General features: G+C 48.8%; 1 protein-coding gene across 2 annotated transcripts in view; it reads right to left on the bottom strand.

Moving 5' to 3' along the window:
• STAG2 (STAG2 cohesin complex component) overlaps window positions 1-22894 on the bottom strand; it is a 1427207-nt gene that overhangs the window by 210321 nt on the left and 1193992 nt on the right. For both annotated transcript variants that reach the window (XM_085608133.1, XM_085608134.1), the window contains exon 31: window positions 9267-9472. In XM_085608133.1, the coding sequence (XP_085464259.1) occupies window positions 9267-9472 (206 nt within the window). The remainder of the gene's footprint in view (window positions 1-9266; window positions 9473-22894) is intronic.

The following is a 22894-nucleotide window of genomic DNA, read 5'->3' as shown; positions in this document are numbered from 1 at the left end:
TGCGATTTGTCAGTCTCTGTATTTTTTCGGTGTCGATGCCTTTTTCGGCTCCTAAGAGGGTGAGTCCGAATATTTGGTGAGTGGCTTCTTCGTTGGCCTCGAGTGTTTTTCGGTGCCTAGTTGGAGTCTTCAGTCCTGAAGGTTTCAGGGTGGAAGTAGCAGTTGGCCCCGAGGATGGGTGCGGCTTCTTTTTTGGTGCCGATGATTGGGTCTGGCCACCGGTAGCAGGCAGACTCGAGCCAGAGTCGCCGGAAGGCTTAGTAGGCTTATTTGCCGGGCCCGAGGGCGGGGCATGGGAAGCAGTGTGTCGGTGTGCACCTGAGCCCAAAGGCGAAGGTGTGACCGAAGCCTTTGTTGTTGTAAGGAGTGGGTCGGGGTCGACGTCTATACTTACGAGCCATTGAGCTGGAGTCACTTCTTCGACGTCTAAGTCATCGGCTTCAGAGGCGCTGATGAGCTCTTCTTCGACTCACTCCTCTGGCACATCGACACCCTTGTGGAAAATGTCGTCGGGGATCGAACTCGACGAGCGAGCCATGGTCCTTCGAGCTAGTCGATCCCGGATGGTCTTCTTCGAGCGGAAGGAGGCACAAGCGGGACAGTCTCTGGCCTCGTGCTCGGGAGAGAGGCAGAGGTTACACACCTCATGCAGGTCGGTGTGGGGAAACTTCGATCCACATCAAGGACACTCCTTAAATGGTGTCCATTCTATGAGCCAGATGCCAAGGCTCAGGTCGGCCCAAAGGCCTTCCTCAACTACCGTAATGGAAGATTGGTAGAGATGCGCGCCAATTAGGGGTCGCGTTTGAGACAATACCGTTGAAAAGGTGAAGGATTGCGCGTCGAAACTGGAATCGGTAACGGTTCCGAACTGGAGCTCGAGAAACACATCCGAACCCGATGGCGGAAAAAAACAATCTGAGGATGGAGCCGATGCCCATGCGCACTATGATCCTAGGGAGAAGTCACATACCTCGTGACTCCAAAGACTTGAGGACAAAAACAAGTGCAAACATCCGGACCCAACACAAGATGGCGATCTATGCAAAAGTGTGTAATCTGCAGCTCATATGCCTCGAACATATCAGTTCCTGCAAGGACGCACTAAAGCATTTTTTTGCAGCTGCAGGAGGGCAGGGGACTGAGCTGCACATTGTCCCTGCTGTCTTGTGCATTGTCTTTGTGAACTGTGGTCCTTGACACTAAAGGGCTGAAAGGGCTGCTAGGATGGTGGAGGGATTGCACGTTGGTGAAACTGAAAATGATCACAGCCACGGGGAGGGTGAAATTACTTGTGCAATTGTCTGGTGGGGTCCAAGGAAAGTGCTGTGGTCCCGATTTTTTTAAACCACTTTTTGCCAAACCACTCTTTTGCCTGCACATCCCGGGAGAACCCTTAGGCCTCATGCAGGCGTGGCATCAAAGGGGTCAGACTTTTACCGACTGACCAAACTAAGCAGTCTGTTGATTGCAATCGAAAATGGACCACAAATTTTGCTGCATCGCGCCAGCTAGGGTAGCTTGCGTTAAAAACGCCCACATGTCAACTGGAACAGCCAATAAGACTTGGACTACCCCGTCCCATACGGCATGGGAGTAACGGCCTAGAAAACCATTGGTGTTTACCTAGCGTAGGCCAAGGCTCGTAGAGGGAATCATACACATGCCATATGCTTATATTCTCATTGAATCACAATCAGGTGGAATGGTAGGGAAGGTAATGGAGCTAACTTTACTGGTGGATGGCTGCACCACCAAACTCTCTGACGTAGCAATGGGAGATCCACAAAGTGAACTTTTCTGTAACAAAAATTAGTTACATTAGGAATTGCCTTGATGAAGTTCCTTTATGTGACAAAAAGTGATGACTGTATTCGTCGTTTATATTATGAGAAGAAATTAAAGAATATCATCCTGATCATTAGCAATATCCATGCTTTTTAAAGTTAATTGTAAAAGGGATAAAATCGGAGTCACCTTACTACTTACGGGGTGATTCTTCCACAACTGTGTATGTTGCCTTGGTGTTATTAGATTTAGTCAGAACGGGTAACCCAAGCTGTGGTGCTCACGAACGATTAAGCCAGGGATTGGAGCCCATGAATTTTATGTTTAAATGTCTTAAAAAATGTGAGCGTGGTAATCAATCCTTAATAACAATACATTAAGTGCGCTTAATTACTTCCGACTATCCCAACAGCGCGGGATGGCTTGTAGATAAAAGATTACAATGTGCCCCCCAACTACCTCCCCTCCCACTCCCAGCAAAGCAAAGGGAAATATTACAAAGAAATCGCCCCGCCAGCCCAGCCCAGCCCAAATATGATACCCTTTACCTAGTTTTGCGTGTCTACTTGGGTTCCGCTTCTCTTCCTGGTGCTGTCTGTGGGGGCCCTGCTAATCGTAGTTGGCGCAGATATTAGGGACATGTGAGTTCTTTGAATTCGGAAGTTAATAATGATAGGAAGGGTTCCCAGAGGTCCTGGAACTGAGCCTCCTTGATTGGCGAGGGAGAGAGAAACCCTCTCCATCCCTAGTGTGTACCATAATCGACAGAGCCATCCCAGATAAGTAGGAGTGGTGTCTGTCCCCCAGTGAGTTCAAACATCCTGGAGGGTAGCCCCCAGCGCCAAAGCTATCTGTCGACCTCTCCTTGATTTAAGAGGAAAAGTGAGGGCAATGGGCAGGCCTAGTAGGGTGTATGCAGGGAAGCGAGGGAGCTGAGTGTCTAAATAGCAATCTATGCCGTCCAATACTTGTGACCAGTATCCAGAAATTCGAGGGCAATCCCATAATTGATTAGTCAATGTGCCCAGTGAACCACAGGCTTTCCAGAACAGAGGGTCTCGGGCTGAATTGCCTCTGTGGAGTCTCTGAGCGGTCAGATACCTGTAGGTGATGACTTTTTTAGCTGTCTCAATGCTGTCAACATTGCGTGCCGTGAGGGGAGCTCTATAATAGATGGTCTGTCCACTTCTATCCTGAGAGCCTCCTACCCAATTCCCTCTCCCACCTCAGCTTGCCCGGAGATTTGTTGGCCCTAGGGGTGCGCCAGAGTAGGCCATACATTTCTGTTATTAGGCGAGAGTGAGTGTTTCATCACCAGCCATTTCTCAAAGGGGGGGGCCTCTGTGTCCTGTCACAGACACCTGCTTGGAGTACCCAGTGTCTAATTTGGTGATTGCGGAAGCACTCTCTCTAGGGAGATTCTGTTGTGTTCTGAAGTCATCAAATGACAGGGGACCGTCTACGTCAAAGAAGTGGCCAATAGACCTGGGTCCTTCTTGGGTACATTGACTGTAGGCCCCCCGATTCCTGTTTTGGGCATGAATGCAGGATTATTTACTATGGGGATTAATGGTGAGGGAAACGTCGCAAGACAATGGGTCGTAGCTACTATATCCCAGGCTCTGAGGTGGGCTGGAGTGACCCTTGAGAGATAAAGATTGCGGGGACGTGCCTCTCTAGTCAGAAAGGGGATCCCGCACAAGGGTTGATTCACTATGGTTCTGTCCATAAAAAAACAGTGCTTCTGGGATTCTGGTCGTGACCACTCCACAAGTGCTCTCAGCTGCACCACACAATAGTACTCCAGCAGGTTTAGGATTGCCAGGCCACCCTCTATTGGGGATCTATATCATGGTTCTCTGCGCAGTCTGGGTCTTTTGTCTCGCCATATAAAGTATTCCAAGTTGCACTGCATAGAGCGAATCGCTCCTCAGGGTGGGTCTGGAAAAAAAATATCTTTGGTAAGATTGTTATTTTTATCGCTGCTATGCGGCCTAGTCAGAACAGTGTGTGTGGTCTCCATCTACAAAGGCATTCTGGTACGTGCTGGAGTTGTGCTGTGAAGTTGTGGTGTAGTGAAGTGGTGTGTTTTGTGCTTGCTATGAGTTGGAGGCCTAAATAGGCTATTGCTTCTTGGGCCCATTGTATTTTGTAATCGCACTTTAACTCCTCTACAGTGGTTTGGGTGAGGGACAGGTTGAGAGCTTGAGATTTGTGGACATTAACTCTGAAGCCTGCCGCCTCCGCAAAGTGTTCCAATTCAGCCATAAAGGCGAGTAAGGAGACTGAGATTTTCCAGGGTGGAGACTACGTCAGCCGCATATAAACTAATCTTCTGCTCCTCCCCTCCTAAACCCACTCCAGTTATCAGGGGATTGGTGAGTACTCTTTGGGTCATGGATCCATGTAGAGGGCGAAAATGAGCAGGGAGAGCGGGCATCCCTGTCACGTACCCTGCTGAACAGGAAAAGGGGTCGATGTAAAGCCATTTACTCGGACTGAGGCTACTGGCTTAGTGTAGCTGCTTAAGACCCAGCCCAAGAACCTCTCTGGAATGCCAAAGTGTTGCATAGTTGCCTCCAAATAAGGCAAATGTACCCTGTCAAACGCTTTTTCTGCATCAATGGAGAGAATCAAGTGCTTGGTACTAAAGCACTCCCCTTTGTCACTGATATGTAAGAGGCGCTTGGTATTATCAGTGCACTTGCGATTGGGCACGAAACCCGCTTGGTCCGGGTCGATCAAACCTGGTAAAATGGGAAGAGGCGTTGCGCTAAAATCCCTGAAAGTAATTTAAAACCCACGTTAAGGAGGGAGATATGCTTGTAAGACGCACTTTGTCGTTTATCCTAACTGGGCTTAGATATCGCTACGACCAGTGCCTCTAGCATTGTTGACTGTATTAAGGAGGAGATCCCAATCGAATTGTATACGCTCGAGTATCGGAGCTAGTATGGGGAAAAAGGTTTTGTAAAAAGGAGGGGGAAAGCCATCTGGAATGGGGATTTAAACAGTTTCTGTTTGCAAATGGCTGAGATCTTCTCTATTTTGATCGGGGATTCGAGCTGTTCGGGGGTTAGTTTGGTGGTGCTCGCGTCCTGCAAGTATTGGGCAGGGCCGTCCGGGGGTAGGTGTTGTGCTCCATATAGTTACGTGTAATAGTGGTGGAAGGTTTTGGCAATAGCCTGGTCTGAGGACTGCTCTTGCCCTAGCGAGTTGACTACTGTTAAGATGCTGGAGGCCTGCCTCTGCACCCTAAGTCTAATGGCCAACAATATCCCACTTCTGTCCCCCCCTGTTTAAAAGGAATGTCTAAGGTGCCGCGCTAAGTACTCTGCCTTAAGTCTAGGCCTGCTAAGTGAGCTCGGGCAGGTTCCAGCTGCCTCCAAATCCTGGGGACACCCGTTCTCTGGTGGATACGTTCTAGCTCCTGTACTCCCCGCATGAGTTGGTCTCGCTTGTCTCTCTTGATTTTATTGTCGGCTGAGGAGACGGTAATTAGCTCCCCCTAATTACCGCCTTCAGGACATCCCAGAGGATTGCTATGGGGGTTCTGGGCGTGTAATTCGCGTCTAAATAGTTTGTAATTGCTTTTGTAATTTGCTGCACTACCTAAGGGCGGTGGAGCATTGTTTCCTTTAGGCGCCAAGTGAAGCGCACGAGACTGGTGCCCGGAAGAGCCCGAGTCAAGCACACTGCTGAGTGGTGGGATAGCAAGCGGGCAAGTATGGCTATCTGTTGAACTTGTGAGACAACTGCTTCGATGGCCAATAAATAATAGATCCTGGCATAGGTCTTATGTGAATGGGAGTAAAAAATGTATTTTCTATCTGTAGGATGAAAGGCCCTCCATACATCGAATAATCCTGTCTCTACCAATCTTGTCTCTGCCAGAGCCCGCTTCCCCTCTTCTGTGAGGGCTCCTGACTTTCTCTGTCGTTGAGCCGATCTGTCTGCTGCGTTATCAAAGGCCAGGTTAAGGTCCCCACCCAATAGCAACATGTGATCCGATCTGGACACATCTAATACTGCCTTGTGTAAGAACCCGTCCTACCCCCCATTCGGAGTGTACACTGAGCCTATGGTAAGGTTGTGAGATCCTAGTTGAAAGGTGTGAGCCAGTAGTCTGCCCCCGAGTTCTGCTTGTTTGGGACATACCCTACCTGTGAACTTGGAGGAAATATGAATAGCTACCCCTGCTGTTGGCGTGAGACGAGATGAGTTGTTGAGGGAATGCCTTAGAGAGCAGCCTATGCGTGTCTCCAGGTAGGAGATGCATCTCCTGAAGGAGACATGTGCATCTGTGTTTGAGATATGATAGTATGGCCCGTCTTTTGACTGGAATGCTGAGGCCTTTTACGTTTAATGAAATGATCCTAAGATGCAGGGTCATCTGGTCCTTCTACACGAGTATAGCTATAAGAGGCTTGTCTGTGAAGTGAAACCGCAGGTCCTATCTGTGTTGTGTCATGAAGGGTGCTTAAGGCTAGTGATATAGCTACGAGGGATTCCCCTTGGTAGGTGACTTGTGTACCTGGATCGGGAGGGACTGTACAACCCATTAACATTACAACAAACACTTAACAGAAACTGACGAACATTGCGAGAGTCCTGGGTCATGTGACCCATGAGTAAGGGCGTGAGAGGTTAGCAGGACCCATTCCCTGCCCCTCCCAGGCCCCTACCGGCCACAAGTACAGGGAATCCGGAAAAGTGGGCCCCCGGGACAGCCCCCCTGTTGCGGCCAAGCTACAGCACTGCGGCTTTCATTCTGGGGGGTCAGTATCTTCTCTGAGAGAGGCTATGACCGCCTTCCTCTCTCTGGTGATTGTCTCCGGATCCAGGCGAAGCAAATTGTTGAGTGGCCCATCGTCTGCCATCTACACCCTCATACGGTCCTGTCCTTGTTCTCTGCCTGAATAGGGGCCCCCATGGATAACCTCTGATAAGTTCAGCAGTGTCAGGCTTCCCGCAACGAGCAGAGTTGGTGAATCTTGCCTTTCCATCGAAAAATCAGCCAGAGGGGATGGCCCCAGGAATATGGGACCTCAATGGACTGCAGATGGGATGTGACTGGCTGAAACTCTCTCCTCTTTTGCAAGGTAGAGGCTGCGAGGTATGGACATAAAATGGGCCAGTGGCCTCGAAACTCGATTGGGTGTTTGTCTCTTGCCTGCCGGAGAAGTTTTTCTTTAAGCTGAAAGTCATTTACACATGTAAGGATATCAGCCGGCAGGGCCGGTGGCGGCCTCCTCAGGCCCGCTCTGTTTGTGTGGTCTAACTTGATTCTTTGGTCTGGTGGGGTACCCAGGATGGAGTGGAAGAGATCCCCCACGTACGAAGCGATGTCTGGTCCCTTCGTTCCCTGGGGAATGCCTCGGATGCAAATGTTATTGCGCCAGGAGCGGTTTTCAAGATCCTCCGCATGTGCCTGGAGGTCCAGATGTTGGATCTTTAGTCGGATGACCTCCTGTTGAAGTTGGTCTATCTCCTCGTCCCTGGAGGAGTCCTGCGTTTCTAGTGTGTCCACTCTGTCCCCCAACAAATCCAGATCCTTACGTACCTCCCTAATTTCTTGTGCCAGCTCCTTTTTCATCATTTGTAGATCGTCCTTCAGGGAAGCAAACAGGGTTTCGAGGAAGGAGGCGGTAACAGGGGCCTCGGCATCCCCGGCCTTTGTCTCTGCTGAGACCTCCCCGGGGCCGCTCCTCCCTCATCTGCTGAGCTTCTCTGCCTCTCTGGTATGACGCCGGCGGTCGCGGCTTTGTTCCACCCACCAACGCTCCCGTCGTCCTGTCGCAAACTCTCCTCTCCTGGAAAGGGTCGCAGGCCTGATCGACTTCTGGCAGCATCTTGGCTGCTCGAGTCTGGTATAGGCCCCACTCTGCTTTGGTCCTGTGACTGTGACATGGATTAGGCGGTCACATCGCTCTGCGCTGCTCCGCCAGAGTGAAATGGGAGGAGGTTGAACTCCCCTCGCAAGTAGTCTTCACCACTCTGCTTCTGCTCCAGGCCTCCCCAGGTTATTTGTGGAGGCAGCGGAAGCCCCGGGATACCCACCGGGCCAGCTGTGCATAGCTCAGACTGCGGTGCCCTGCATGCGCGACTAGCAGGCACGTCCTAATCAGTTGCCATCTTGGTCACGCCCCGAGCCCATGAATTTTAAAGGGACTTGTAGTGCGGGGCTATGCCTAATAACCATTTAGTTCTGTAGTGTACAAAGTTTGGATCCTTCCAAGTGGAAGGGCAAATTATTGGTAGCGTCGCCTGATGGTTGCTCTCCAGTGGAAGCCTGGCACTCTCTCGGTCAAGGTGTATTCTGCACGGTGTTGGAGAGCACTAAAGGCTGCAAATAACCGATGCGGAGGGTCGTGCTAGGACTGAAGTCCGCATTGGAGCCAGTGCTGAGCCAAATCTGGGATAAAGGGGCACAGTCGACACAGAGGACAGACCCTGAGGCAGAAAACCCACATGAGGCCATGTAGCTCCTTGGGGCCCGAAGGCACACTAGATGGAAGCGGTAAAGTGCTAAAAATGTGCAGCATGACCTCCCTGAAGACCGCTACTTGTTGAGAAGACGCCCACGTTTCCTAAAATAAGGAGAGAACACACAAGGTTCGTAATCTGCAGGATGCATCGGGAAGCACGCTGGAGGAGCGCATGGCAGAGCAGTAGGGAGGGGGATTAATGTTTTTTTTTTTTTTTAAAAACACTTGCATGGTGCTGCTGGCCACCTTGCTCTCCTCTGCTGCAGTTGCTGTCACAGGAGTCCATGGGAAAGTATCATGACTCCCATCCAATCTTGCGCTGCTCTCAATCATCAGAAACCATGAGAAATCTAGGTGCACATGTGTGTTTGGTCAGCCTGAGATGACCGGTCAAACACATGCGCACTTAGGAGTGCACATACTAGTCCTCCTCCTCCCTCCCAAGCCCCGGTCCGCCCTTCCCTGCACACGCTTGCTCAGAGCTAGCAGTTGAAAAAATAAAACAATAGTAAGATTGTTTTATTTTTCCGCTACTGGCTCAGAGTCAGTGGGACAACGCTCCTCCTCCATTGCCGCTGCATATAACATGCATCAATTACCCTAATCAGGAAAAGTATTCCACCTACAGCAGCTTGGTTAGCTACCAAAAGAAAGACTTTCATAGGCTTAGCCTGTACAATCAGCCAAAAATAGATAGCATGCATGTCTGACTCCTGGAGTGCAGAACACACCCTTGTTTCTGGGTCAGAAAATCAACCATCAACTTAACATAATTAGGGTATAGAACCTAATATTCAGGGGATTGCTGTACCCAATTATCCTTGTTTACTTCAATACACGGTTGCACTAGTGGAACTATTAATACATTTTGAAACCTATCTGCGTATAAGTCTCCAGTTCTCCAAGATATTTCACAACCTGAAAGGTGAATACTTTCAGAATTGAAATACAGAAAAAATGTTAGGCTTAACCGCACCAAGCATTACATACCATCAGGTATTTTCCGCTTTCCTGTTGCTGGTTTTGATTTTTTGCTCCTCACCGAAGAACCTCGATTACTGATTCCACTGATAACAGACATGGTGTCATCATCTCCTCCAGCTAACAAGGAATTCCGATAAGACATAAGAGGCAACCACACATCCTCCCTTCGCAAAGACATCTGAAATGTCATGAATTTCTCTAAGTAGGAGTATCTACAAAAAAAACAAATTAAAATGCCATTAATGTGTGGCAAGCACATTTTGCAACAGTAACATTTCTTACCTGGACTTGTACAGGAACTGTGAAATACTGCACCTGTTGATAATATTCAAACAGCAGAGATGCTCAATATATCACAACCCATTACCACATTGTTATGTAACTTTGGCAAAGGAGGTTTGCAAGCTTATTACATCCCTGCTTTCTTGAAAGGAGGCTGCAAGTTCACCCATGTCAGTGTTTTCAGCTGTTGAGACTGTTGCCTGCAGGGTTAGTCCAGGAGAAGTTAGAGGGGTATGCCGCTTTGGTTCCTCAGGGCCAAATGAACTGTGATTGTGAATTTGCACAGTAATTACTTGCACTTCATTTGCTTTGCTTGAGGGTTCTCCTGCATACACTGAGTCTTGAAGGCTCGTTGGGTCTGGCATCAGGAGTTCCCGTGCTTGGGAGCTGGAAGTGAAGTTAGAGGCTAGCCATGGGTTAGTTATAGCTTGCTCAGGGAAGACCCTAACCCCAGGGCATGAATGTAATCTTCGCTTCACGTTATACTTGATGGGGTTAGGGTGGGCAGGCCTGCCAGTAGTACCCGTGCTAGGCCCTACCATGGAGTGAGTTGCGCCCAACGCCTTCCCAATAGCCGGCAGTAGAGGAACCAGTAAAACCCCTCATCTAGGGACAATATGGAAGAACTGCATAATGAATAGTAGGTATTAACTTCCAAGGTTTTGCTAGCGGAAATCCCTAAAGCCGAGAAGAGGTGAATTTTGGAGGCGCTTGTTGCCCGTATGAGAATCTTCAACTACGAGACCATACGTGATAAAGAACAAAACATTGGAGTCTTTCGATAATCAACGAAAAGAAAAAGATGTGTCTACATCATTTACATTAATTTCAGTGTTAGGCAGACATCATTGGGTTCTCCTTGCTGTCTCTTCATCTGGCTCTATATATATATAAACCGTATACAACTAGGAAGATTGGCAACTATTTCTGCCGTCATAAGTGACTATATATATGATTTTGGCAATAGAATTTGCCTGAAAAGACACGAGAATTTTCTCTTTAGTCATCAGAAAAAAATTTGTGTGGCTTTCCTAACGAAGGCGCCAGTGCGCCGAAACGTGCGAAGACAATCTACTGCCGCATCACATTTTTTTGTACGGTTTGACTTTTTGCCTTGTTACTGTTTTAACAAATTAATGTTTGTGATCATTATACACAAATTTCATGATGTATTAATTCAACAATAATAACAAAAATAAGCACAAACAAAATTGATTTATTTTTAAATATTGGAAAAATGTATTCCTCTTTTTAATCTGTGATTGTATATGGCCAAACAAAATATTTTTATATAACAAATTATCATTTCTTTATAATAAAGAAAAAAGTTTATTTATAATCCTCTATTGTGGTACACTGTGCTTCTTTAGACAAATTTTGGTTTTGTCTCCTGAAATAGACATTTATTGTGACAATTACCTCATTACAATTGCCTTGGAAGTTAATACCTACTATGCTTGTTGCCTTGTCCTAGGAATTGATATATACTCTACAGGGGGTCCTTGATATTTTCAAAGAACTGCATAATGAAGCCATTTTAGGGGAACCTTAGGAGGCGATTTCAGGGGTGAGTGCACCTGTACGGTGTTTCATGTGTTCCTTGTCTGGCTAGTGGCTTTCCTCGGAGTGGTAGAGTTTGAGTACAGGGCAGGTTTTATTCCGAGTAGCATGAGGATATTCGGTGATCTCCCTTATGCAAGCTTCAAGGGGGCTTATTGCAAGGTTGTTGATGTCATCGGAGGAGGTTGGAGCAGGTGAGAGACCTAGCTGGTAGCTTGCAAATTGAGGCCCTCGCTGGACTTTTAGCTAACTCCTGCAGGTTTTTTAATGCTGTCTGGGCCCAGGTCACCGTGGGGTGGCGTGAGGAACTCCTGGGTGTTGATCCTGCTGATGACCTGTTGGCCCTTAAACGTGGAGGTGCTGGCCCATTGGTGTGCAGGCTTGGGGCTTGAGTGCAAATTAAACTAGGAATGGGGCGCACCGTGACCCCCGCAAGCTGCACCCAGCCTCGCTGGGCCGCTTACTGGCAGAACCAAGGGCACCAGAAATGTGCAGGAGTATGCAGGAAAGCCTGGTACCACACTGGGATATTTTACTCTCTGGACCATGTCAGGCAGCGCTAACGAGGGATCTGGGAGTGGACACTGCTGTACCAGGCATGCCGACACATAGAGCCTGCCCCTTCCAGCTCCTCCACCCCCTGTGGACCTTTGGTGAGGTGAGTCCCACAAAGGCCCGGGCCTTCTCACGGTTTTGTACCGTACCTGAACTTGAGTTATGAGCTCCATATCTTCTACCTCAGCTCAGCTCCCCGGCTTGTGATTCCCGGTGGCCTGGTGCAAGAGTCGGGAGAAATGCACGGGGAGCATCGAGAGGACCGCTGTGCTCGCCCTGCTGAGGCTCTGCCCTATTTTCCTGTTTCGCTCTGTTACAAGCCTATAACACTGCCTCTGGGAAACATGCATGCACCGGATGTCCACTGGAGATCAGAGTCTTTTGGGAAGGCAGGGCAGGTCCCTGGGGTTCTTGGAGGCTGCTGGCTGAAGGACTCACAGGTTTCAGCTTGCAAGGGTTTCGAAGCAGGAGACAGGCCGGTAGGGCTGCGGTCAAAGCAGTTGTCGTCATCCTCTTCTCTGCAGCACAACTCTTTGGTCCTTCTTGTCAAGTGGAAAATGAATTCTGGATTGAGGGCTGCCCCCTTTAGAGTTTCTAGCCCATGGGCTACTGTCTTAATGGTGACTACACCTTAAGAGTGCTCACCTCACGTGGGGGAGTGGGCACCATCTGCAAGATGTCATGCACTGACGAGTGGGCTTAACATCGCCTCCCCCACCCGAGGGGTGGGGTTGGCAGAGGTGGGCACAGCTTCTGGGCTGTCCTGATTTTTCCCGCCTGTCTTCCAGCAGAAAAGGGGGTCAGACAGGAAGGGGGCCTGCTACTAATAGCACGTCACAGAGGAGGCAAGGCCTTTGAAGCTCCCCTGCCACAAATGGCTCTTCCTGACCTGGGGTGCGGTGGGAACACCTCCGCCCAGGAAAGGCTGTGTGTCTGAGACCAGGGAGCGCAGGTTCCCACCCCAGGTGTTCAGAAACTTCTGGTGGTGACAGGCTGGTGTTCACCAGTCAGATAGGTCCTCACATGAGGTATAGGGCACCCTGCCTTATGGGTGACTTACCTAGGCCGCATACAGTGCTGGGCAGGCATGGCACACAGATATGTGCCATGTTGACTCTCCACTTTTAGCTGCACCACAACTAGCAGGCTGCAATGGCAGTGGTATAGTAAATGCTGCAGCACTCTGAGGCCTTTCCCTGGCTACCATGCCCTTGGTACCATAGGTACCCTTTACAAGGAGAGTACAGGTAGGCCAGAGTTGTGCCAATTGTGGAAACAATGGTGAAGTATAGTGAAGGAACACAGGCCTTGGGAACCTGATTGGCAGGGACCTAGGGCACACTCAGTCAAATTGCATCAGGTATCTGGCAACAAGTTGGGGGCAACCATGCAGAAAGGGGACTCCCTACACCCAACTCATCCTGCAGCTGCACATCTTCCCCAACACTTGGAGGACTGCCCAGAAGTTCTGCAACCATCCAGCATCTTTCTTGGGGTGGATGAGACATTCACCTGCATCTGCAGGCACCGACCGCATCTGCCCGGTTCACCGTTGGTTGACCATCAGGCCCACCGAGTGAGCAACACTTCAGGGGGAGGTTTTTGTGGCTCTAGGAGGTTAGCTCCGTCTCTCAGCCGAGTTTCGAGATAACACCCTGCAGGAGTCCCCCTACACCAATATCCTGACTACCAGGGCACTTGCACCAGATCTCTTGACTGAGGGGGGAGTGTTTGAGAAGTTTCAGCACTCCGCCCATCATCTTGTGTTAGCTATATAGGAAAGTAAATGTTGTGACAGTAAAAACCCAAAGTTGTCAATTTTACTGTGAAAGGGACTGGTAGAATGATTGTGTGAGAAGGTGGCCTGGTATATGATGTCCACTAATTAAAGTGGGCACCTTGCACCAGTCTAAACAACATTATGGTGATTTAAGAAGTCAAATATAATCTTAGAAAGCTATCCAAGTGGTAGCTGTGGAGAGCAGCCTTCAGGCTTAGTCTCGTAGGAATGTTACGCAGCTTTTTTTACCAGAATGCAACCTTCTTGTATTGGTTAAATGAAAGGAGAACCACACAGTAGTTATAAGAATGGAAAATGCTACTTACCAGTATGCATATGTTCTTGGCATATAGAACTGTGTACTTTAGCATAGATCGCCATCTGGTGTTGGGCTCAGATGTTTGCAGTTTGTTTTTGTCGAAAAAGTCTTTGTTAGTCACGAGATAGGTGACTCCTCCTTATGGTGACAGTGCGCATGGGCATCGACTCCATCCCCAGATTTTTTGCCATGAAGGGTAATGATTGAGTTAGTAGGAAAGTAGAAAAGGATGTCCATGTGTAATGTAACTAAGTAAGATAATACTGCAACGGACAAAGGTATCCAACGTATACAACTCTACAGCTCTACATGCCAAGAACAGATGCATACTGGTAAGTACCATTTTCCGTTTGAGGTATTTGAGCTGTAGATTGTATACTTTAGCACAGACTATATAGCAGTTTCTCTCTTTAGCGGTGGCAACCTGTATCAGTTGCAGTGGTCTGAAAAATGAAAAAGTGTTCTCAATACAGCCTGGCCCACACTAGCTTGTTGCTTTGCTTGCACATCTACATAGTGTTTAGTTAAAGTGTGTGGTGTAGACCAAGTTGCTGCTTTGCAGATGTCATCTAGGGGAAAATTCAATATGAATGCCATAGAAGCCCATAGTTTGCGTGTGAAATGAGCTCTAGGGGGAATGGTTAGCGTGCGTTTAGCTTTGAGATGGCATATTTGGATGCACTTGACGATCCATCTTGCAATTCCTGTTTGTGAAATGGGATTGCCCTTGTGAGGTGGGGAGAAAGATACCTAAGAGGAGTTTAGTCTTTCTAAAATGTTTAGTTCTTTCTATGTAGTAAAGTAACGCTCTCTTGACGTCTAGTGTGTGAAGAGCACGTTCTCCACGGAGTCTGGTTGAGGGAAAAAAACTGGGAGTTCAACAGACTGATTAAGGTGGAAGGCAGAAACTACTTTGGATAGAAATTTTGGGTTAGGACTAAGAACCACTTTGCTATGATGCATTTGTAAAAATGGTTCTTGTATGGTTAATGTCTGGAGTTCACTAACTCTCCTGAGGGATGTGATAGCTACCAGGAAGGCTTCTCTCCAAGTGAGGAACTGTAACTCACATTTGTGTAGAGGTTCAAATGGGGGGCCCATAAGCCTGGTAAGGGCAATATTGAGGTTCCAGACTGGGGAGGGTGGAACTCTAGGTGGAATTATTCTTTTAAGTCCTTCCATTAATGCTTTGATAGCAGGAACTTGAAATAGAGACAAGTGTTGTCTGTTTTGGAGGTAAGCGGCTATTGCAGCTAGATGTAGTCGTATAGATGTATATGCCAAATTACATTGTTGTAGATGCAAGAGATAACAGATAATGTTTTGAATGGAAGCATCCAGTGGGTTGATTTTGTTATTTGTACAATAAACAAATCGCTTCCGCTTTGCTGCAAAGCATGCTCTTGTGTTAGGACGTCTAGCCTCTTTGATGAAGTTCATACAATCTGGCGGGAGATTGAGGCAGCCAAACTCTAGGACCTCAGGAGCCAGATCACAAGATTGAGTTGATTGGGATCTGGATGTCTTATCTCTCCATGGTTCTATGTAAGAAGTTTGGGTGAGAGGTGTAGCTTTTGAGGTGGAACCACTGATAGTTCCAAGAGGGTTGTGAACCATCAATCTAGCAATCAAATAATTTATAAAGCGCACCACATACCCGCAAGTGTTTCAAGGCGCTGAGGGTGGGGAGAGGGGGGGTGCTGTTGCTACTGGTCAAACAGCCAGGTCTTGAGTTATCTCCTGAAGGCTAGATGGTCTTCGGTTTGTCGTAGGATGAGGGGGGAGGGTGTTCCAGGTCTTGGCGGCGCGGTGGGAGAAGGATTTGCCTCCGGCTGTGGTTCTACGGATGCGTGGGACGGTAGCCAGGGAGAGGTCTGCGGAGCGGAGTTTCCTGTTGGGTACGTAGAAGGAGAGTCGACTGTTGAGATAGGCTGGGCCCGTCTTGTTGAGTGCCTTGTGTGCATGGATCAGGAGCTTGAAGGAGATTCTTTTGTCGACAGGGAGCCAGTGCAGGCTCCTCAGGTGGGGGGTGATGTGATCGCGGATCAGGCGTGCAGAGGCATTCTGGATTCTTTGCAGTCTGTTGATGAGCTTGGTCGGGGCTCCGGCGTAGAGGGCGTTTCCGTAGTCGAGTCTGCTGCTGACTAGGGCCTGGGTGACTGTTTTCCTTGTGTCTGTCAGGATCCACCTGTAGATCTTGCAGAGCATACGGAGGGTGTTGGGCCATGGTTGTCGGGCCCACATTGGAGCAACTAGGATCATTGTGAGGGAATGCTGTTTAAAATTCCGAACCACTAGCGGTATGAGGAGGAGAGGCGGAAAAGCGTAAGCAAATTTGTTTGACCGTTTTATCCATAGCGCATTGCCTCGAGGCGAAGTTTGGGCATTTTGCGTTGTGATGTGTGGCAAACCGATCTATGTCTGGGTGTCCCCACATTTGAAAGAATGGAAGAAGAACTTGAGGATGAAGTTCCCATTCGTGGATTTTTTGCATTTGTCGACTGTGCAGAGCGGCAATCTGATTGTGTACTCCTGGGAGATGTTCCACGAGGAGGTATATCTTTTGAGGAATAGCCCATCTCCATATAGTTTGCGCTAGGCGTGAAAGTTGGAAAGTGTGTGTGTCCCCCCCTGCTTTTGAATGTAATATATTGCGGTCATGTTGTCTGTACATATTAGGACTGCTTTGCCTAGTAGCAAAAGTTGGAAAGACTTTAGTGCTAAAAAGATTGCTAGTAACTCCAGCCGATTTATGTGGAGTTGTTTCTGTCGAGGGGTCCATAAGCCCTGAACAGTTAGACTTTGTAGATGAGCTCCCCAGCCGGTGAGCGACGCGTCTGATAGTACTATCTGTGGAACCGGGTCGAGGAACGGCTGCGCTCTGGAAAGGTTTTGTGTATTCCACCACTGCAGAGAGCGATGTGTGCGGCTGTCCACCAACACTAGATCTGTCAGCTGACCTTGAGCCTGGTTCCACTGATGTGCTAAGCATTCCTGCAAGGGACGCATCTGGAGTCTTGCATAAGGGGTGATGAGGATGCAAGAAGCCATCATCCCGATTAACTGCATAAACACTTGAGCTGGCAACGAGTGTTGAGGTCGAAATTGTAATATTAGAGCCTGCATGGAGTGAATCCTGCCTGTATTGGGGTATGCTAGAGCTCTTGAGGTGTCCAGAGTAGCCCCTAGATACTGTTGTATGTTGGATGGTTGAAGGTGAGACTTGTCGAGGTTTACTGTGAAACATAAGTCGTGAAGTAGCAGGATAATTTTGTGTGTGTGTTGCACACGATTGTTGTGGGATTGGGCCTTTATGAGCCAGCCGTCCAGATAATGGAACACATGAATGTGTTGCCTTCTTAAATGAGCAGCTACCACGGCAAGGCATTTGGGGAAGAGCATGGGTGCCGTGGTTACTCCAAATGGAAGGACTTTGAACTGATAATGTTGTCCGTCCACCGTGAACCTGAGATACTTTGTGAGAAGGGTGAATAGGAATATGAAAGTAGGCGTCCTTTAGATCCAGAGTGGAGAGGAAGTCGCCTTGTTGAAGTAGTGGGAGCACCTGTTGGAGAGTGACCATGTGGAAATGGTCTGATTGGATGTATAGGTTTAGGGGTCTGAGGTCTAATATTGGCCTGAGAGAGCCGTCCTTTTTGGGAATCAGAAAGTAGAGCAAATAAAACCCTGTGCTCTGTTGGGGTAAGGGGACTGGTTCTATTGCATTTTTATGTAGTAGAGAGAGAATTTCCTGTCTGAGGAGAGTCAAATGTCCTGTGGACATTGGACGGTGATTGGGAGGAATGTGTGGGGGAGTGGACGCGAGTTCCAGGCAGTAACCATTTTTTTTTAAACAAACTTTATTAAATGTTCCCTTTAGAAGGATCAATGAATTACATATTGCATTAATCACATTAAGTACATATATGGCAGTGGATACATCTCAAGCGTCTTGCACCCACCTAGAAGTAGAATAGCACAGTTGTCCTTACATTCTTAACATGTAACAGGTCAGCCTGATAGGCCACCAACCACTCACATTACTATGCATTAAGTAACCCTCCTACAAGACACTGTACCCACGGGGAGCGGTGCCCACTCAATATCCCCCCCAACTCCCCCTCCCACCCAGAACCCACCCACCATAACCAACCCATGCCACATAAATTCGGTCTGAGGGCCGCAGGGTATTCCCCGGGGACGAGGCATAACAGTGCATCAAGAGGGGAGAACTAGATGAATGAGAATAAGTGGAATAAGGAGGGGAGGAGTAAACCACCACCCACCGGGCAGTGGCTGCAATCATTTTGGGATTTCATCTAACATTGCCAGGGGACAGGTTCCAACAAACACACAGTCTTATCCGCTGATAGGTACCACGGCACATACAGGGGGAACTCTGGGGATGGGTCCCTGCAGACTCCTCCCCCATTTCACTTTTAAACAGCTCAGTCAAGTGTGCCCATTCAAGGGAGATAGGATGCTTGCGTAGCCCCCCGACTCTCCTCACGGTGCGGGGCCTCTCGCTCCGCCACCGACCAGCGCAATACCTCCTCTTCTCAGGCCTCTACACGCGGTGGGGCACAAGACTTCCAACGCTGTGTTATCAGGTGCTTTGCTAGCATTAAAGTCAGATTGGCAAAACGACGCAACAGTTTCGCTTTAAGGGGGAGCGGTAAAAGGCCCAATAAACAAGCCTCTGCTGTGTCCCAGGAGGGGCGCTCGGTGATTGTAAATAAAACTTGCGTTATTCTACCCCAGTATCCCCGCAGCGCCGGACAGAGCCACAGCATAACAGCATATGCATCAGGTCGGCATCTGGTGCCGGGCAACGAGGACAGGCCGATACCGCTGTGTTGTACATCTTACTTAGTGTATGGAGTGTAAGATAAGCCCTGTGGAGGACAAACAGTTGAATAGTCTTCAACCTACAACTGCGGGACACTTTCTTAGGGTAGTCCAGTATATAGGTCCACTCTCTATCACTAAATGCCCGGGACAAATCTGCTTCCCACCGCAACTTGAGAGGAGCCAAGGAAATCTGTGTGTGTTCTCGGAGGCCACGGTAAAGCCAACGAACCAGGAAACGTCCATGGCCCATTATGTGGAGGGAGCGCAGGAGGTGGAATGTTGAGGGTTCTACAGGTGTCGTCTGCCACTGTGCCCGAATGTACAGGGAGATCGCCGCATGGAGCAGAACCTGGGTATCGGGTACCACGTTCACCCGCACAAAGTCCACGTGGGGCATCAAACTTCCTTCCTGAAAAAAGGCTCCTATTGGCTCCACCCCCTGTTGCGCCCAATTCCGTAATCTACCGGCATTCAGAATTCCCTGCCTTGTGGGGAGGCCACACAGCGGAATATTGGGAGAATATGGATGGTGGATTTTAGCATACTTACACGCCCTTGTCCAATAGTGAAGCGCTATCTTCAGTAGGGCCGGGGGGGTCCGATGGCTTAGGGGCACAACAACGACTGCAAGGTACCACGCGCTAGTTGGGTCGGGGTGTAGCCTATTTGAAACAGGTTCTTCCCGGCCAGCCAGTAGGCCATCCACTGCAGCTGACCAGCAATGCAATACGCCAAAAAGTTAGGCGCTCCCATACCGCCGGCGCCACTCGGGAGCCGCAGCTTAGCTAACGCTACCCTATGCCTCCCTGGACCCCAGACCAGCAAGGTCAGCAGGGTATCCAACTCTCGAAAGATCCAAGCAGGGTACCACCGGGATGTTGACGAAATGGTAAAGCAGGCGAGGCAGCATCACCATCTTAGATATCGCCAACCGTCCCGCGATGCTAAGAGGCAATGTATTCCAAAATGTAATTTGGGAACGTATGGAAGAGATTGTGCGTACCAGGTTACCTTCTATGACATCCGGCACGGACCGATAGATATTAATCCCCAAGTACTTAAAAGTGACTGGTGCCACCCTGAAGGACAAAGGTCCAAAACGCAGCTTCGGAGCCGTGAGCGTGCCACTGAAGGAATAGGCTATAGATTTGGAAGCATTGAGGTGCAACCCAGAAACCTCCCCAAAGTGAAGAAAAAGATCCGCCACTTCCCTCATATCGGCCTGGAGATCACGAAAGTACAGCAGCATGTCGTCCGCATAAAGCGAGACTGAATGCAGGACACCCTCCATCTGAATCCCACGGGGGACCATGGCCCGCCTAAGGTTCTGGGCCAGAGGCACAAGCGCTAAAACAAACAATATAGGCGATAATGGGCAACCCTGGCGCGTACCCCGAAAGATAGGGTAGGCCAAGGAGATAATCGAACCTGTCTTCGCCCTGGCCGTGGGGGCGGTGTAGAGCAGCTGAATCCAGGCACATAGTTCTGGGGGAACTCAAGGCAGTAACCATACTGGATAATTTGTCCCACCCACCTGTCTGTGGTGATGGAATTCCAGACAGGTAGGAACTGTGAAAGGCGTCCCCCGATGGGTGTGGAGTGGTCGGGGGAAGCGCAGGGAAGTCACTGCTTGGTGGTAGGGGAGCTGCGGGTGTTATTACCCTGGCCTCTGTCTTTGTTGTTACCCCTGTAACCTCCCCTAAAGTATCCTTTGGAAAAAGAACTCTGGTTGGGGCTTTTGTAAGATGAGGATAGGTGTTCTGGTGTGTTGGTTTTTGAGCCAGCCCTATAAAAGGAGCGTCGAAAGGAGCCTCTAGAAGAAGATAACTGCAAGTCTCCCATAGACTTTGCAGTTTCAGTGTCCTTTTTCAACTTTTCTAAAGATGTGTCCACTGCAGGGTCAAAGAGGTGCTCTTGGTCGAAGGACTGAATAAGGATACTCGTTTGCACCGCCTGTTTAAATCCTGAACCAAGCATGCCTGCGTAACAATACGCTAGTATTGACTGTGCGGAACGCGGTGTCCGTGGCGTCTAGAGCACATTTGATTGATGGGTTCATGATTAATTTGCCTGCTTGTATGAGGTCATTGGCCTTGTCTTTGTATTGCTCTGTTAGGTGTTGAGTGAGTTTCTCTAGCTCATCATAGTGTGCCCTATCATTCCTTGCCAAGAGAGCTTGTGTATTGGTTATTTTCCAATAGTTTGCAGCTTGAGACGCCATACGTTTGCCTGATGCGTCTAATAATTTGGATTCTTTATCTGGGGCGGGGCGTCACCTGACCCTTGAGAGTTGGCCCTTTTACGTGCATTAGCCACTACTAGGGAATCTAAAGGAAGCGGACCATTAATGTATATGGGGGTCACTGGGAGCAGCATTGTATTTCTGGTCTATCCTTGCGTTAAGAACCCTAGTCCTAATAGGGTCCTTAAACACTTCTGGTGTGTCTAATTAGCCCTTTTAACATTGGTAGGACGTGTGAGGTTTTTTGTGGCTGAGCAAAAGTCTCTAAGAGAAAATCCTCCTCTACAGGGTCAGAATGTAGACTGACTCCGTGATATGTTGCGGCCCTATTGATTAGTTGGGCAAAACCTACATTATCGTCTGATGGGGATGGCTTAGAGGGATAAAGATCTTGATCTTTTAAGTCAATCCATGGATCTGGCTCCTGTGGGGGATCATCATCGTCATCATTGTTTCGTTGTGGGATTATGTTCTCATTCCCTTGTCCGTCCCCCATCTCCATTATCACTATCCTCTGGTTGTGAGTGTGGAAAAGTGTGTTCTGAAAAGTGTACTGGAGAGATAAGTAAATTGGGATCAATAGGTGGAGGAGGAGGTGTACAGGGTGGAGCGGTGTTAGTGCCCATGTCTATTCTTTTAGCCGGAACCGGTGAATTTTGCAAATGGTCCAGTTTCCTTTTTGTAGTTTGTATGACCAGTCTTTGGATGGGTAGAAATTGTTTTCTTGTTTGGATCTGGGACAAAAAGTTCTTTGGAGCCGGTGTTCTTTTTCGGTGCTGAAGATTTCTCCCTATGAGGAGTCTTAGATTGTTCAGGCATAGTGTCTGGTTTAGAAGCCTTGTTTGGCTCCGAAGACTGATTTGTCGGTTGTTTCGGCTCCGGAGTCTTTTGCTTCAGGGGTTTAGGCGTCTACGGTTTTTCCCCGGATTGTTTCGGTCCCGACGTTTTCGGTGTCGAAGTTTTACCCTTTTGCTTCGGCTCAGAGGGTTTGTCCTTCAGCTGTTTCGGCGCCGTAGGGTTTTCCGGTGCCGATGAGGAGGGCGTGGCTTATCGGTGGCCTTGGACTTCAGTGCCGAAGGTGGTTTTTTTCGGTACCGGAGTGTGGTTGGCTCGAACAATCTGGGGATGAAGCCGATGCCCATGCACACTGTCACCATATAGAGGAGTCACCTATCTTGTGACTAACAAAGACTTCTTCGACAAAAACAAACTGCAAACATCTGAGCCCAACACCAGATGGCGATCTATTCTAAAGTATACAATCTACAGCTCATATGCTTCGAACATATATTTATTATTATAAGACACCTTAAATACCTCACAGTATCTGCTACACGCAGATAAACACCAAGCACACAATACTTAAGCACAGAATCAATAGTAAGTAGCACTAATACACAGGGGGCTCCAGGGGGAGACCAAACCATATACTAAAATAGTGGTTGAGGAACCACGACTAGAGTCAAAATGTCTACAGGATGTAGAATAGCTGGGACACCAAGGAACCACCCAAGTTGAGTAAGTAGGGACCACACGGAGGACGGGTGCAGTGTGAACACAACTGCGTGCTACATGCAATGCAATGGAAGAGTTGCGGTTGGAGTTTTTAGGTTTGACCCTTCCCAGAGGATTACGAGGAAACCCTTTGGAACATAGAAGGTTGGAGAGCCACCCCACCCGTGGATACCGAAGTACCAGAGTTACCTATCCCAGGGAAGCCGGGTGCATAGGTCTGAAGTGGCGTCGGAAACCGCCGTTGTTCTCAATGGGAGTCTTCAAAGAAATGCCACTGCTGGAAAGAAGAAAAGTGTCCGGTGGAATCCGCAGGTGGATTCTTGATGGAAGGAACCTGAAACCAGAGGGGACAGAGTCTGGGTCACTTAGGAGTGACCAGGGGCTTGGTAGACTAATGCCCACCGATGCCAGGTGCTTCAGGTGCAAAAAAGGAGGCCTTGACTGTTATGCTGCAGGGACCAGGAGACGTCAAGGATGACCAGGAGCCGGATACGAGCTGTCCCACGAAGGATGTCGAGTGCTGAGGGGTC

Source organism: Triturus cristatus, chromosome 5_2 (genome assembly GCF_964204655.1).
Source record: "Triturus cristatus chromosome 5_2, aTriCri1.1, whole genome shotgun sequence".
Taxonomy (NCBI): Eukaryota; Metazoa; Chordata; class Amphibia; order Caudata; family Salamandridae; genus Triturus; species Triturus cristatus.
This window is presented reverse-complemented; position numbering and strand designations above follow the sequence as displayed.